Here is a 19,448-nt window from a genome sequence, read left to right as displayed (position 1 = left end):
TCAAAGAGCTTCTAAATGTTTACACGAATGGGATTGAGCAATTGAGCCATTATGGTACTTTTCCTGAAAGTACTTGGATGAAAAAAAAAAACGAATAAACGGTATTGTGGTTGTTACCGTATCTGATTATGTACCGGAGTTTAAGACATAAACACACGACTGTCTAGCAGTTATTGATTATTGTTCTATGGTATTATTATCTTTAATCGTGGTGCGTAATAATCTGATAAATAATAATCAGCGTTCACGATACTATCTTAAATCATGGTAGTATAATTAATTATTTTCATATTTGGTCAATACTCAATTGGCACGATTGCCTATTTATATTTGATATTTTGAATTTTAATATCAAAGTAAACAAACATTGACAAAATATTGTAATTTTAAATATATACTAAATAGTAAATAGTAAATTGTAAAATTGTTAATACTTAATGCTAAAGCTAAATTCAAATATCAACATTTAAAGACCGTGATGTGTCAAATTCTGACTTAAGAGTACTGAATTATTGACTATTGGTAGAATTTCAAAATTATATAATATTAAATTTAAACTTAAAAGCTTAAAAGTCACAGAGAAGGATATCGAATATTGAATTTGATAAAGCCAGAACAATAACAATGTATTGTTTCATTATTCAAATTTAATTAATAATTTCAGTAAACCTTTTTATTGAAGACTCAAATTGAAAGAGAAATGTCTAATAAAGATGATATAGATTATGATGTAGGTAGCTACAGATGTGAAGGCTCAGTAGAGCATTTTAGTTTCAGGTAATTTAGTATATCATACATTCAATAGTGTCCACCTAGTTATTATTATATTTTGATTATTATATTATTCAATCAACTTCAAAAATCCAAAACTAATATAACTTTAATTTACGTTTTGTTTGAACGACACTGAACAGTTGGTTTGAATATTATAAACGTTTTAATTTAATTTTATATTCAGAATATGTTTAGAAATTTCTCGTACTTCATTTCACCATAAAAATACTGAAATCGAAAAAAAGTACACCAAAAGGATAGAAAAAGTATTTCATTGGATGGAAAAAACATCAGATGAGCCACAAGATCAAAATGATTTAGAAGAAACATCTTCATCAATTGAAGGAAAACTTTTAGATAGCCATTTGAAAACTAAATTTAATCAGCAACATGTAAGGTTTTAATTTTTAAAATCAAATAATTTAATATGTAAAAATTAATGATGTTAACTTTATATATTTTAGAATGGTCGTACAATTCTACATGATATTATGGGTCATGATAGTACACTCACTGAATCATTTAAGAAAATGAGCTTAATGAAAGACCATAAAAAAAATGTACATTTTTTTACTAAAAATGTTATTGATAATTCACCATCTGACATTTCAAAATTGCAAAATAGATTACCAAATTTCAATCAAATAATGCATGTTCTTCTTGACCTTGGAAGTAATGGGTATAAAAATTATGTTAAAATTAATTTCAAATTTTCAATGAATAATTTACATGTTACATAGTAAAAAATAAATAGATTTAAGAGGATGCTCCAACATTTGCTGTATCCGTCTAACAAGTGCATAACATTGCAAATTGTACGCTCAGCTAACACGTTTATCTCTGTTAGTTTAAAAATTAGAGTGAATTGACCTCTTATAAAATTTAAAAGTAAGATTATTATCTAGGAAATAATTTTTATTATATTTTAATTTTAAAGCGTGTTATGAGTTTTTCAAAATTGTAAATTGTTTGTACATCTTAAAATACATATTTTTATTTTTAAACCATGGAGCTAAACATGATCTGCTGAGCATACAATTTGCTATGTTACGGACTTGTAAGATAGTTAGATACAACAAAAGTCGGTGTAAAGTCCTCTTAAGGAGATTAGAAGATGTTATATTTTCTTTTTGTCTAACACACAACATTCTAATTTTCCAATTGATGTAGTGAAGTAATAGAAACTCTTCGAACACATTTAAATTTTTTGTAAGGACTTACTTGAGATTGGCTCTCCCACATTTTTAATTTTTAATATAACTTAGGGTTTAGTATTATTACATAAAAAAACATGGGAAAGTTGATCTCAAGTAAATATCATTAAATCAACTGTTTTATACTTTATTGTTGTATAAGACAAAGACAGAAAATCAACTTCCGGAATCCTCTTAATCTTATATCCTAATTATTTTATCCTTGTTAACTAATGTAAAGTTAATTTATTAATTTAAAAATTAATTAATTAATAATTTGTTTGTAATTATTTTAGTACAGAAAATGAAGAAAATAATCTTGTGTTAGCATCATTGTATTGGAATCCAAACAGTCATATTATGACAATATTTCCTAATTTTACGACTAACAATTGTTCAGGATATATACTTCCAATTAGTACAGTGAAAGATTCATGTTTTGAGTACAGATTTTGGATAGAAAATCTATCTAATGAATCTCTAGAACTAATTACTGATACTGTAAATGTAAATTATTATTAAATACTTATTTTGAAATGTATAAATAAAATAGTAGTTACATATTATTTGTTAATAGTTTCATCTACTCAAATTCGATCACTATGACTTTTATATACCAGAGACTGATACTATTGAAATATTTGCTGAAATAACTTCTGCTAGTGGATTTGAATATGACAATTTATTTATTCGTTATTTTATTGATCTTCCTTCAGGTAAATTTTCAAACCCAAAAAATGGTATTTTAATCTTTAAACTTAAAAATTACATCTTACACAAAAAGAAGGCTGTTTTAATTTTTTTTTTACATTAAGATATACACACAGTCTATACTTTTTAGCACAACAATTTCTTGTGATGATAGAATGAAGTTTACATACATATTTGGAGTTATAAGCCACCCATTAGAGACACTTGACATAATTAATATAATAGAAACTTTATACTTAGTTTTTTATTTCTAAAATAATATGCTTTATCAATCCTCTTCCAAACACAAAATAATTTGTGTAAATTATGTTCAATAGGATGGAAATGTGCTAATACTAATTCACTTAGTGGAACCACTCATACATGTCGACGAAATAACAATAAGATATCTATATTTTCATATCTATTCAATGTTACAGTAATATTACCAAAAACAATTGATCAGCCTACAGGTAAAATGTTGTATAGATTACTGAACCAATATGATTTTAAATAATAATTTATATTGTATTTATTTTATACTTTAGATCAAAATATTAACTCTGCATTTATAACATTTATTATTTATTCAATTGATTCATGGAACAAGGAACGAGTTGAAGGATATGCATCATATCAAATTCCGAAATTCTCTACACCAATATCACATAAAAACAATATTAAATTAGAAGCGTGGTTACCAAAATCTAGAAATTGTGTTGATAATTTACGTAGATATTTCATTGGTGGAACTGTAAAGTTGGCTGAACCTAATTATATAAGTGTACCCACCAATTTCAATGTAAATTATAATTATTATATTATTATTTTAATGTTTACTTGACTTTTATTTATAATATATTTATATACATTTTAGGAAAAGTTGTTGAGTAAATTTGGAATGGAAGTAGAACATAGAGGTACACTGGATATTACATTAAGTAATCTAATGCAGCGTTGTAAAAGCATTAATAATACTGATAATAATATTAATCCTAGTGACATTGTATCTGCTCAAGCGCTAGTAAAAAGTGTCAACAATGTAATGGCTAGTTTCAAAAGAGCACGACAGAGAATGCTTTTAGCTTGCCAGCCAATATTAAGTCCATCACATAATTAATTCCTATTTATAAACTAAGTTATTACTAATTATAAAATAATTAAATTCACTCTAGTCAATGTTTAAGGTTTAAACATATATAATTATTGTTAATAAGAAATTATTTATACTTCTATTATAAGGCTCAAATTATATTTTCATATTATTTAGAATAATGCTAAGTTAAGGCACAGTGTTTAACTACATTTTATTTATCATCAGTTATCATCTAATATAAAATTAAAATTCAATTTTTGTTTTTCAAAATACATATATATTTTTAATAATTCTTATATTATAAAATTATTTTATTGCAAATTTTCTTTTGTTTTTAAAAAGTTGTACGTATTTTTAATTTCATATTTAAAAGCACAATATATTTCTGAAAATAAATTAATATCCTTAATATAAAATATAGTATACAATATAACTTATTTAATGTAAAAATGTATAATATAATATAAGTATACATTTGTATATAAGATAAGTAGTAATGGAGTAGATTACTTTAAAAAACTGTGGTTCACTCATAAGTAAACAATTCTATGTTCTACTCTGCAAAATATTTAAAAAATATGACAGTTTTTTTGCGAAGATATTATATTTTAACTCATATAAGTCATTAAATAATTCCTTATTATGTATCACAAATAGGTAATACAGGTTAGGTTACAATTTATATCATCATAATTTCTTATTGTACATTTTTAATAAAAATAAAAAAAAATATTAAAATATTCACCAAGATAATCAAATACTATTGGAATATATTTATTTCCCTACTAATATTCGTCAGTTTTGGAATGGTTTGAATTAACGTGGGTCCATCATATTTCATTCAAAGAAAAAACTATTGTTTATAACTTTTAATGTGCTTGACTTTTAATCAAACAATTTATTTTTCACAAATATAAAATATTTTTCAATTTTAAAAATAGTATTTTTTAATAAGTAAAAAATACAAAAAAAAAAATATTCAGAGTACGTATTCAAATAATTTTTTCAAAAAGTATTTAAAATTTCAAAATAGTATTTGAATAAAAAAAAGTATTTGAATACATTTATTCGAATACTTTACATCATTACAAGGCTGTTTAAATGTATGTCAAGTGATTTAGTCATCAAACTTACAAATGCATCTCAATCACTTGTCTGAATGGTATGCGAAGTGGCGTGTCCAAATTAACCAAAATAAATCTATACATACAATGTTCACACTTAAACAAGGAATATGCCCAAACATTACACTTAAAAATGTACCAATTCCCACATCCGATACAGTCAGATACTTAAGATTAACCCTAGACGAAAGACTGACGTAGAAAAAACACCTTCAATCCAAAAGGCTAACCTTAAATAATCGCATGCGTATTCTCAGACCCCTGTTAATTAGAAATAAGTGGTCCTCCCTTAACACCAAAATATTAATCTACAAATCTCTACTCAAGCCAATGTGGACGTATGGACTTCAATTATGGGGCCCAGCAAAAAAATCTAACACTAATAGAAATCAAACATTCCAAAATATATCGCTCTGAGCTCCACCCTATAGCATAGGTGCAAATAGGGGGGCTTTAGGGGCTAAGCCACCCAAACATTGAAAACATTTTGTTTTAAGCTAATTCAATATATATCAAAGTAAGGCTTTAGATACTAACATTTTATAAATTTCAAACTACAAAATAATTATTAAATTTTAAATTTGATAAATTTTGTCAAAATTTGAACTTTAAATGCTTATAAAAAAAAATTGTGCGTATATATTTTTAATATTTTTCAACTGCTATTGTAACATTATATCAGGAGCCTTTCATTACATTTTCACGCTTTTTTACCAAACAAATAAAATTTTATTGACAATTCCCGTAAACAGCTCAAAAAGTCAAATTATTTTATAAATTTTATCATGTATAGAAAATGCTAATATAAACATACAGTGAAATTTTCAAGTATCTACAGTCATTCATTTTTTAATTACAACAAAATAAGAAAATCGTTACATGAGAAATCGAGTGAATATCAAATGTTGTAAAAATATGAATTTCAAACGCTCATAAAAATTTAATTTGACTTTCTTGTAGATATTTTTTTTTTTTGACTAAGGTAGACCAACCTATGAGGAATCTTGTATTATATTTTCAAATCTTAGATTAAAAAATAAAATTGTTTATGAATTTCTAACTCAAAATAATTTGCAAATTTTCGTCATTTTTACGTATTTTGTCAATATTTGAACTTAAAATGCTTATAATAAAATTGTGACTATGGATTTTTAATTTTTATCATCTGCCTTTGAAACAATAACCTAGGAGCCTCCTTTTAAATTGTTAAGCTTTTTTAACCAACAAATAAAATTTTATTGATATTTATATAAAAAAAAATTAAAAAAATGGAAACTGAAAATGCTATGGAAAATGTTATGGTGTATAGAAAATGCTATTATACACATTCAGTCAACATTTGATATTTTGATGTACATACGGTAATTAGAGTTGCACCAAAAACCAAAATCGATTTTCTCGAAAACAGCCTAACCCCCCTAAGTACCAACTAGATTCACTTTCCTATCAGAAAAGTTACTGTTGAAGAAAATCCAAGCATTTTTACTGTTCTAAAATGTGATGAATTTAAAAAAAATAAAAAAAAAATAAATTGTTTGGTGTTACTAAAAAAGAAAAATAACCCTAGATAAATGACATCTTTTTAAATTGTAAATTAAAAATTAATATCATCGGACGATGTGGTTGTTTTCTATAAATAATATATTGATTTTAATGCAAGAAAGCAGTATACCATTATGCGGCTTTTATCGATGCATTTTTCAAGGAAAATGTATTTCTAATATGTTAATTATTTTAGAAATAGATAAAAAATAAATTAATAAATTTTACAATTATTTGCTTTGATTATTCTTTTATCACGAGCACTCAGTTTTTTATACTGTATGATACTACTACCATATGTCCATATCACATGTGTTGTAAGATTTCTCGATTGAGGCAAATTGCCACTATAAAAAAAACCGGGGGGGGGGGGAAGTGAGTATTAAAGAAATTGTGTACCCAGAAGCCAGGGCAGCAAAGTCCTAAAAGAGCCACTGCGCTTACAATCGGTTTACATTGTATAATACAATCATTGAATTTAAAATTAACACTTCCGTAGTGTAATAGTAACATACTAAACGACCTCGAGGTGCACTTCACATCTACTATAGTAGTGTATTACTGTACGGCAGAGTAATATCTCTGAGCCTATTATCCGATTATAATTTTTTTTTCTTACAAAAATTGTGACCATAATATTATAAACGTCGCAGCCCGTTGTAGGTATCTTTAGTCACTGTCCAGGACTGGGCGTCCCTTTCTGAGAGAGAGAAATAAATTAGTGCGCCGACATAGCACCTCTTAAAGCCGGTTCTGCAATTTGCAATCTGCATGCCAGTTCCGCCGAAACTTTAACCTTGTACGGTTGTACGCTATAATATAGACATATATTTGCACAAATACTGTTGACGGTAATCGAATTAGTGCAATTACAACAATATTATTGACGGTTGTCCGACCGGACGCATCGCTTGGCAAAAATAAAACACCTATTATACGATAACTGATAAGTCACAATAAACAAACATAATATTATAACATCAATTTATTTCTCTTATATACCAATAATTCTCCGTTAGACGTGAGTCCAGACCAGTGGTTCTTAACCTTTTTTGAATGACAGAACACTTTATATTTTATAAGATTTTTTCGGAACACGGCCGTAAAGTATAACAGTATTTATGTACTTTTTCAAATTGTATAATATATTAAACAATGCATGTATAGGCTGTATAGCACAAAACCGTTTACACACATACTAGTCACTAAAAAATAATAAAATCGATAAAAAAAATTTTATCATTTTTCCACCTATTTTAAAATCTAATTCACCTATCTAAAACCTATCGGTTAAGAACTGTTGGTCCAGATTGTCCAGGAGAGTGATCTAAGGATTGCACTCCCACAAAATAATTAAGTTTTACAACCCTAGAAATGTTTGTAGCAACTAGCAAAGGTTGGCAATATTAGTTTGTAAAGAATAAGGGCCAAGGGGTCCGGATGATTTGAAAACAAATTTTTGATGTACAGAAAAACCTTATTTGTTAGCAAGTTATTCTGAATTTACACAGACAAATTAGCATTAATATATTCATAATATTTTAGGCGATTAATTTATTTGAACTCGAACCGCGTATTTTCCAGGATTAATGAAAAATAATTATAGCTGATATTAATTATCAAATTATCGAATTAGATCGTTGGGATGTTTATAATTAATAACATTCTATACAATCTTCAGATGCAAACATTTTTTTTCACTTTTGCACATCCCCCATCTAATTTGTTTCCAATTCAAGCACTGCGTGAAGAACAAATATTTCTTATGGTACCTATCGACAACTGTTGTGGGTCGAGTCTGGCCGTCTGGGATGTATCTGGGTAGTCCCCAAGTCCCCTCCAAAACCCTGTGCTCCGATGGTGCACTAAATCGCAATAGTATATTGTGTGGCATGGGCGGGAAGTGAGCTATTTCAGTCGCGGGCGACGTGTGCCGTAGGCGAGGGCCGCATTTCGCCAAAGACTGAAATTGCCTTCCCGCACGAGCCACACATATTATTTTTTGTCACGCCTCTGCGTTCATTGATCACGCCATCACGGCAAAGGTAATTCAGGCTAGGATCTATGCAACAACCAGACTATTCTACGAAAACAATATTTCATGAAAGAACCGATTTGGTTTTATTTATTTTAAGCGTCATGCGCGGAGGTTATAATATGAATATAAGATGTAACCAAAAGTTTATGTTTTGTAAGGACCGTACGGTATAGATTTCAGTATAAATAATAATTATTATATTAAAATAAAATAAGAATAAAAAAATGTAATCAAGGCATAGGTAATGCATTATGCGGGGATCTATGCAACAACCAAATTATTATACGAAAACAATTTCATGAAAGAAAAATGTTTACGCGTCATGCAAGGACGTTATAACATAAATATAAGATGTAACCAAAAGTTTATGTTTTATGAGGACCGCAGTATAGATTTTAGTGTCTGTTTGTTCAGAGAATACGCGTGACGACATCTGAGCTCAGTACTCTTGGGGATTTCCATTTTACCGCCCGGTACTTTTGGGGATTCCCACTTTACCACCAGCTGGACGGAAAAACGTCGCTTTCCAACGCTTCAACCCTCATCGAAAACTAAACTTTCGGTGCAGGCGTGACAAAATAGTATATTTTGTGGCAAGGGCGGGAAGTGAGCAATTTCAGTCCCGGGCGACGTGTGCGGCACAAGCCGCAGGCGAGGGCCGCATTTTGCCCAAGACTGAAATTGCCTTCCCGCACGAGCCACACATACTATTGTTTGTCACGCCTCTACATTAATCGATCACGGTAGAGGTAATGCAGGGATCTATGCAACAACTAGTTACTAGACTATAATTCTACGACAACAGTATTTCATGAAAAAAACCAAAGTCGGCACTTTTTGGGAATTCCACTTTACCGCCCGCTGGACGGAAAAATTACGCTTTCCAACGCTTCAACCGCTATCGAAAACCAAACTTTCGGTGCAGGCGTGACAAAAAATTGTATTTGTGCTTTTGTACCTTAACAATATGATAAAAATCACCGAATTTAATATTATGTATATTATCTGGCTTATACGTACCTACTTAATTAAAACACATCATCTATACTTTAATTAATTACTTTTAGCTTTAAATTTCAACTTTAGGAACCTACTCAATTAATTATAACTTTGGTCTTTGATTTTTAAAATATATTTGATAAGTGATTACTGACAATGTATGAATACGTATAAAGATATAGCCATAGCCCTAGCTCATAAGTACATTCATACACTATAAACTTATTTTATACCTTCCGTTTTAAAATAAGCAACGGGTTAGGTTGTTTTTTTACGAACATATTAAAATATATAATTCAATAGCAAATGTCGTACACTCGTAGGATCTGCAGACAATACTTTAGACTTTAGAGAAGTAATTTTTAATTTGTTTTTTGATTTTTCACGTGGGTGAATATAATAATATATGATAACATATTTTATATTATACTCTCACCGCAACTATTAAATAAGGATTGTATTTTAAAATATTATATATTTGAATTGGTAATAACTAATAAGTAATAACCTAATTGAATGACTAGCCGGTGGGGAAGTTATCCATGAACTCTTGTTATAAATTTTAGCAAAAAAAACCAATAAGGACCCATACATTGTGAATTTATTATAAATTTCTGGAATTTCTGTACATCTATATAAGAACGTATAAGCCGACCAGAGAAACGCGTTTTCCCAATATTATAATATTATTAATTATTATAGTTCCAAGTCGGTCGTGTCGACAATGACAGGATGGCAAGACAGTGACATGGATGTTTCCGATCCTGTCAGACATACGGGGCACGGGAAATAAATCCGAACGGTCCGGCAGCCGCGGGCGGGTCGATAAAAATGCATTATCCTAGTCACGGTTTGTATACTCGGCGCCGGGTCAGCCAGCCGCGCACAGTCGTTGAACTGCATTCCCACTTCGGCGAGGGAATTTTCCCCGTCACCGACCGTTTTCGCCGGGCAATCGCGTAACGTGTGTGCGCACGCGCCCCCGTGACGTGAGCGTGTGCGTGCAGTGTGCGCACGGTCGTACGTTATTATTATTATTATTTTTATAATATTATTGTACCTATATCATACAGAAAAAAGATTGGGTTTGTGGGCTGCGCGCTAGTGTTTCGGTGGGACGCTTCTGCGGGTCGGCGTTCCCGGGCGGCGGGCGTCGTTCACTCGTTCCGTTGTTTCGAGTAATGCGGTGCGGTGCGGTGCGGGGTGACAACGCGCACGCCGTCGTCGCATGGGTACGGCTGGTCTCGAATTGGACTGCCGCGCGCGCGGACGGGGGACGGCGGCCGACCGTTGATCGCGCGCACGGTATCCGCTGCTGCGCCACGGCCGTGGCCGGGTCGTGGCGTGGGTCGGGCTCCCGCGAGAGGAGGGTGCGACGTTGCCGCATTGCTCATTGCTTACATGCCGCCCGCATGTATGCGTTATAATCCAGTTGCGCGTCGAAATAACGTGACCCCTCTGCCCGTGCGCCGCGAACAACCACCGTCCGACCGCTCGCCCACCAGCCGCCCGACAATCGTCGACGACGATGTCTCGTACTCTCGTCACACTTCGTACTAACTCACACACCGACCCCCTCCGCGCCATTCTATAACACAAATAAATATTGTTACATCATTATAATAATAATAATAATAATAATATAATTTAACGCACACATTTATTATTCCTTGAAGTGATAATGACACGGCCAAGACCGACACCCACTTCCACCATCCACTAGTCATTGAGTGTATGTGTGAGACGGCCTAGTGCCTACAACCGCCTATTGTGCATTTGTGCGCCTATCTGACGTATATATAGGTACTAGCCACTAGGTAGAATAAAAATAATAATTGTACATAAACATTTTAAAATTCCGATTATAGAAAAAATTATATTACAATATTGACTTGTACCGATTGTATACTTCATACTGCGATACGATCATAAGCTAGTTATTATTTGGATATAGTAAAAATTACATATTTTTTACGTTTTTAAATTGTGTCATATTATTATTATATTGATTATTGATTCTATCATTCTTCAATAAAATAATTACAATGGTCTTACATATTCTCAATTTTGATTAGGTATTGATAATTAAATAATAAATACTATAAAATAATACGCACCTATGACATTTATATAAAAATATACATTTGAGAATTAAGTTAGATGCATGTTTTAGGAAAGCTGGTTCTGTAAAAATAGTCAGTCAAATAAAACCATATACCTCAATATAAGAATTGTTTCGGTTAGGTTAGGTATAATTAATAAAAAATTTAAAATAAGTTTAAATGCATAATATACAATGAAGTAAATATTATAATTTTTATAATTATTCTTCATTTCTTCAAGATAATATTTACATTCAATATTGAAATATTAACTTCAAATTATTAATTATTAAAAAAATAATAAAAATATAATATATAAAATAATTATAATTTATATAAATAACATCATAAATTCATAGCAAAATAAAAAGATAACAAATGCATTATATTTTAATGTATTAATTTAATGGGCAAAAAATAATTTAAATTATAATAATTATTTAATAATTAAATACATAATAGTACAATATTATAAAATGTATCATTTAGTTAAATATTTTGTAAAATTATTCATTTTTATTTTCATAAAATTATTTAAACTCGATATTATCATTTAATTCACTCCTCTTGCGCCGATGCTTCGATATTTCGACGATCATTAATCTTCTAAAAACTATAAAATGCACATGGCATGATATTTTTTCTTCAGTAGATATCCTTCAAAAACCAAACATAACAGTCATAACTCATTACAATTTACATTACGCCATACTGATGTCTGATACTTTTCAATGTTCATACCTAATTTTTACCTTGAACCTATATTTCTATTCTATTATTATAAAAATTGTATACGATAGTTTGTAATCAAACAGAAAAAGAGGTGGTATTTCGCGGTTCTCAACTTGACAACGTTGCCCAACCCGCCTGCCAGAGCAATTGTACAGAATATAGACGTCTTATTTATATAATAAACAATGCTGTACAGAACCTCTAAAAATAAAATGACGTTGATAAATAAATACATATTTATCTCGCTGTCTTTGACAATTTTAATTACATTTTATTCCTACACATTATGTCAAGTTATAGTATTTTTATAAGGCATAATAGTACTTCCATACTCCACTTTCTAATTTTCTATTATAATTTAAAACCATCATTTTATATAAATTAGCCTAGGGCAGAAATGTTAATAATTGTATATTGTAATGAAAAAGTGTTTATAACCTGCCAAATTTCTTTGTCCATAATTTTAATTATAAATATTAATTATTATGCTATTTCTGTTAATCCTAAATACAAGAGACAAGAGTAATCAATAATTTTCAAGATTAAAAACAATATACAAAAATATTATAATATATTATATAAATTATATTTAGCTACCATTTATTAATTATTTGCAAGGTTTATATAATTTTATTATTTTGCTGAATGATGAATGTCATCTTTCATAATTTATAATTTATCTTTAACATAGATCTATAAAGTACAATACTTCAACAGTAGTCAGTAACTATAATAAAATATTTATTTCAATTACTAACCAACAACAAATATTGCACAATTATTACAAATTAATAAAATAATATCATGTTTGAATGTGGAAGACTTAAGTTTTAGATTATAATTTATAATAATTTAGTTTAAATAGCTTATAGTATTATAATTTATATTTCAACAAGAAATACCTACATTAAAAAAAATATAAGAAATTACAATAATAATTGTGTACGTCCTACCATTATGAAAAACTAAAAAAATTAATTTGATTTAATTGAAAAGTTTGATTATTCGTACAAATTACAATGAATAATATTAATATACATTATAAATTTATACATATACGAAGAATCTAAATAGACAGGTTTGATATACTTAATTTATTATTTATATAATGATAATAATAGTTACAAATATTAAGTTACGATATTGAATTTTAATGTTGCGTATACAGTATCCAATAAATAGTTAAAACCCCAAATCGCAATAAATTAGAATTAAAATTGTGTGGACTTCACCCTTCCTTTTATAGTTCACCAACACTGTTGTTATTTCCTTTTGACGATCGATTTTGAGCAACGTTGCCATTCGCACAAATATCTCTGGAGACGAATGGATATCAATTGTTTTCCTTATTAGTTTTATTTTACTAATAAAAAAATATTTCAAGTTTTCAAGAATATATTTACAAAAAAAGTATATCGTAAATACCGAATATTAAAATATATCAGCCATACAATTTATTTTATCCACTTAAATTAATTTTTATATAAAGCATGCATTTCTAAATTTTTGATATAATACATATGCAGAATACAATTAATAACTATACATTTTTTCTAACATACAAAAAAATAATAAATATCTTTCATACAACATGATGAATAATATAATAAAATATAATAATATACTTCCTTAGTAGGTATATATCAATTTGTTTTAATACCTAAAAATGTCATTATTTTGAGTTTTTAAACAAATTAGTTATTATTGTATATCATTATAGTTACTATTGCGATTACTGAGTTTACTAGTTTAGGGAAAACAAGAAATCATATTTTTAAATAATATAATTTACATTTTCAATGTTTAATGAACTATAAACAACAAAGTGTTTTATCAAATATTAAAAAATATATTATTACGTGTTTGATTAATTTATAGTTAATTGTTAATAATTAAAAAGTTTTATCCGGTTAAATTCTAACTGGTAAATCTATTTCTGTAGTTCTGTCTTGACCATAAAGGTAAACATTTTTTATTTTATGTATTGTATTATTTGTATTAGTCATTACTCATTAGATATAGGTACTCACTATAGTAGGTATTGCAATGTACTAATATTATTATATGAGGACGTGATACCCGCAAGTGTTGTTCCATCTTATAAGTGCGTAACATATCAAATTTTACGCTCAGTAGAAAACTTGTAGCTTCGTTAATTTAAAAATTAGAGTGAATTGACCTCATATAAAATTTAAAGGTAAGACTATTATCTAGGCAACCTCATGGGTTTTTCTATTATATTTTAATTTTAAAGTGAGTTTGACTAGTTTGAGTATTTTAAGATGTACAAGCAATTTACAATTTTAATGTGCTCATAACTCGCTGTAAAATTAAAATATAATAAAAAGCCCACGAGGTTGCCTGAATTATAATCTTACCTTATGATTTTATAGGAAGTCAATTCACTCTAATTTTTAAACTAACGGAGCTACACGCCTACACGTGTTCTGCTGAGCGTAAAATTTGTTACGCACTTGTAAGACGGAGACAACGCATGACTACATGAGGTTATCACGTCCTCTTAAATATTAATATTGTTTTACGTAATTAATAATTTGTTGCAAACTTGTAAATTATACCATATTATGTTATTTTCTTTCTAAACTTATAATTTTATGTAATTTGATTTTTCATAGTTATAAGTTACCAAACTTCATCTTAATATATATAAATCTCGTGTCACAATGTTTGTCCTCAATGGACTCCTAAACCACTTAACCGATTTTGATGAAATTTTTTACACCGCGTGTAATTTGGTCCAACTTAAAAGATAGGATAGTTTTTATTTCAAATTTTTTAATACATTAAATATTTTAATTAACTTTTTAATAAATTTGTATGATTACATGGTGTATTTCTCGTTTTTCCGTGGCCGACCACGATAATATCTATCTGTAACCTGACCATTTTTCTATTGTATGTGTTTTATCGTCGGTGCCCGGTGGCGTGTAGATATGAATTATTCCGAGAATTATCGCCATAATACGTGTAGATATGAATTGTTAATACAGCCAACAACCAAAAATATTGTGCACCATTTGACATACTCAATAGTTTACTATGCTCTATGATTTCCAAAACCACTAATAAACTACAAATAAAAAAAAAATATATTTTCTCATAGGTTCGTAATAAGTAATAACCTATTAATAAAACGAGACATAGCCACAGTAGGAGCACAGGAACAATAATTTAAATTTATACATGTAAGTAATATCACAAACTTTTGTTAATTAATATATCAATGAGAAAATGGCACAAAGCTCCCCACACTTTTTCAATAATTGTACAAAAATTTTTATATTATTTTTATTTAACCTCCATTGAAAATTATTTTTGACTTTTCACTTATTATTTCAATGTGCGTCACATGTCATTTACTGTATTATACTGTAATATACTTATATTTGTTATAAAATTAAATGGAAATAATAAATCTGATAAGTTTTTATTTTGTACCTATTGATTTCTGCTTAATATCAAGTGTAAGAACATTTTAATTAATTGTGTTCAACGTACTTCCCCTTCAAATCTCAATCCAGTGAATTTGTATACCAACATCAACATTTTCGTCTTTGTTAGTACAAAATTTCATTGTACTAAAGGGTTATAGTAGTAGAAAGTCAAATAAGGAGATCACCATATTTTTTTACAAATACCATCTGTGTGAAAAATCATAGTGGACTCCGTGACTATAATGTAATATAACCAAAAACTTTAGCCACAGCAACGCGTGGCCGGGTCAGCTAGTATTATAGTCTATAGTCGACGCCCGAGAGTCATTATAGTAATTCATATTGATTCGTAATACAAATTAATGTATTATCATTTATCACACCAAGTTTTGAGGTTTTATATTGTTGTATTTTGTATTAATAATTAACAAATAAATGTGAGATGTTACTGCGTAGTTTTTTGAAAATTATAATGTTTATTGGTGCATTGGATTTTGAGTTGAGCGATAATAGCACACTACACTCGAGAATTAAAATCATCAGAATTTAAAGTTTACTTATTAATATCTACATAATACTCATCAATATTACGCAGTTTCTTGGACATCTCATTCTCATACTTATCTAATATTAAGTGTTATGCGTAGTTGATAGTTTCGTATTATATTATTTATACATACTATTATAGTTTATATTTAGATATTTTCATAATAGGTACATCATAGTATCATACTCATACATTCATACATGACGTTTAGATTGTATGTCTGTATTTATACTATTTAGTACATACATACACGTGTAAATCGTCAATGTGTAATACATGTTATATATATATAATAATATTATGGTAGTATAATATTGTTATGTGCCTAATGCAGTAATAGCATATTGCATACACGTATTTTATTTGTATTTACAATATTACCTATTATATATGATTATTATTATTATTATACTTAAATATTATAAAACACGCTTGGCGCATGCGCTTACGAACAATAAAATATATATGCCGTCTGCTAATATTTATAATGAAATTACGACGTTGCCGTGTGTTTTCGGCGACCTACAAATATTTTCAAAGTAACCTTGCCTACGGCCTGAAGCGGTGAAGGGTACTGCGGCAACGTCGCTAAAGCAGGTGTCGTGTTTTTAGTATAATATGGCGCTGAGCTAACGAATTCATAAACGAATAAGACTGTAAGAGAAAACCGTTTCTCTTAAGTCTTACAATGGACCAACACGGTCGACGGACGTCATTTAGTATCTTACTGACTGAACACGAATGGAACCGAAGGTTTTATCACCAATAGACGCATAATTTCAGGGCAAAGACCATATTATTATAAAGACATTTCTTTACATTATTATGTCTAAAAAAAACGTAGCTCAGATACAGTAAACCATTTGAGCCTAAATATCCCATCGCATTAAACTTTCATTGTACATTTCCGTTATAACAGAAATACTGAATGCTAGAATATATTACTAGAGTCTATTATAACATTTTTTTTCTATCCATATAACTATAACAAATAACAATTCAATAATATTTTTAAAATAAACCTAATGTAATTTGTAAACTAAAATTATATCCATATTTATTTCGATCATGTTTTGATAATTATTCAATATTAACAATTTAAACATTATGAAAAATGTTTAGAGGACGTGATACCCGCATGTTGTATCCGTCGTACAAGTGTGTCATATACCAAATTTTACGCTCAGCAGATCACGTTTAGCTGTATCATATGTTTTTTTTTTTATTAATTTAAATTTAATCTCAAGTTATTAGTATTTTAAAATGCACAAGTAATTTCCAATTTTAAAATACTATGTTATGCGTTTGTAAGCCAGAGAGAACGCACCTGGGGTGTTACGCACTCTTAAGTTTGATATAGGATCTTAGAGATGTAGGATAATATAGAATTTTTTTTTATAGGTACATTGTTTGATTTGGAATAACAACTGAAATACAACAGCTACAAACTTTTATATTTAGGTGTGTTATTTATAAAATTATTTTACTAATACGAGTAACGTATAACCTACCTATTTTACGTTAAAACCTGAATGCATTTAACCCGTGGAAGGTTAAATACGAGTTTTAAGTAAGGTATTTATAACGGGATGTTTTGTTTAGCCTATTTGAAATAAGAAACGTTATTAAAATATTTATGATTAGATTAATATAAGTACTTACCTATTTTTTTTTATATTAAAAAATTACACATGTACGTTTTTAAAATGGTTAAGATTTAGATAATATATTTCATATATTTTTATTTTTATTTTTTAAATCTTGTTTCTATGAACAGTGAACACTGAACATCAATCAATTATTAATATATCTATTATTTTAGTTTTAATATTATATATTTAAGAATAGTATACAATAATATTAATATATTATTAGGTATGTCATTATTAATATTATTATAAATGTGAATAAATTGGTTTTTATTTTTAGTAGTATACTTTCAATATTATACGAATGTTTAATATATTATATAAATTATTATAGTCCGTAAAGTATTTCAAAAACAAATATTAGAAATTTGACATAAAAAAATATTAGTTGAACTACTATTTTATTTACTAACACTTAGTTATGGGTTATGGTTATTGTAATATTATGACTTGAGTATTCGTATACAGTATATTATAATATACAAATAACAAATTGACAACGCGAATTGATTGTTATTATTTTTTATTATATATTATTATATTATATTTTATTTTATTTTTGTTATTATTATTTTAAGGTTTTAATGTTTTATTCGTTATGAATTATGATTATATTATTTTATATTACGTTACATCCTACATCACTATTACATCGTCTATAATGAATATTTTTAATTTTCAATACAATTTTATTTCTTAGGATGATTGTAGGTATTAGACTGTTAGACAACTGAACTTCCGAACATTGGTTACATTATGTCCATATTTTGCCTTACTGCAGAATATAATATAACATATATGAAAAATAATCAATAATACGGTAGGTAGTTCAAGGGTTCGAATACTCTTAATATATAGTGTTAGACGTTAGTTAATATTAACATTTACTATATTGTAGTCGGTATATATGATTAATATAGATAATAAAACCGTATTTCTTATTTTAATCGTCCATTTTGTTTATCAGTAGTATAGTACTGTACTACAACATGCTACAACTGTCTTCTAAACTGTTCATATTTTCAGTTAACTGGAACGATTAGTCGTATCAAAAATAATGAAATCCCAATAAATTGATTTATATGATTATCCATAGATAAAAGATTAAATTATCAGATTATATTATACATACTGTCTATTTCTCTCACTGGAGTTACTTACTATATAATATACCCCAAAGATGTTTTGATGGAACAGTGCCCGGTAAGAGTTATATAACGAGTTATAAGTTGTTAAAAAAAAATCATTTATTGCTTTATTTTTAGCGTTTGGTCATAATAACTATGTCTGACTATTGGATAGTAGGTGTACCGTTTTAACGTTGAAATCGTTTTTCGTTAGTTAGTATAAATGTAAATGATTATACATCCACACGTGGAAGTTACTATTACGAGTTTGATATTGATATGTTGTAAAAAAAAAACGTGGTTAGATAAAATACACCCATTTTATGCGTCATAAAATAACGCGGAGAAGACTGATGATGATGCACGCGATATAATTTGTT

The 19,448-nt window shown here is 28.4% G+C and overlaps 1 protein-coding gene across 3 annotated transcripts; it reads left to right on the top strand.

Annotated features, from left to right (window-relative positions):
• Positions 1–6: 6 nt before the first annotated feature.
• Positions 7–6,716, top strand: LOC132941450 (tectonic-like complex member MKS1). Of its 3 annotated transcripts, XM_061009507.1 has the most exons (9): positions 7–777; positions 959–1,166; positions 1,239–1,453; positions 2,264–2,474; positions 2,545–2,683; positions 2,996–3,130; positions 3,206–3,459; positions 3,535–3,577; positions 3,657–6,716. In XM_061009507.1, exons 1-9 carry the CDS (start codon positions 701–703, stop codon positions 3,680–3,682), a joined length of 1,308 nt encoding a protein of 435 aa, XP_060865490.1. In that variant the 5' UTR covers positions 7–700; the 3' UTR covers positions 3,683–6,716. The 3 variants fall into 3 exon arrangements, with proteins under 3 accessions (XP_060865490.1, XP_060865489.1, XP_060865488.1); XM_061009506.1 differs by having other exon boundaries at positions 12–777; positions 2,264–2,468; positions 3,535–6,550; XM_061009505.1 differs by having other exon boundaries at positions 12–777; positions 3,535–6,550.
• The last annotated feature ends 12,732 nt before the right edge of the window (positions 6,717–19,448 follow it).

This window comes from Metopolophium dirhodum, chromosome 3 (assembly GCF_019925205.1).
Source record: "Metopolophium dirhodum isolate CAU chromosome 3, ASM1992520v1, whole genome shotgun sequence".
In the NCBI taxonomy this organism is placed as follows: domain Eukaryota; kingdom Metazoa; phylum Arthropoda; class Insecta; order Hemiptera; family Aphididae; genus Metopolophium; species Metopolophium dirhodum.
Note: the sequence above shows the minus strand (reverse complement) of the source record. Positions and strands in the feature narration are given on the sequence as shown.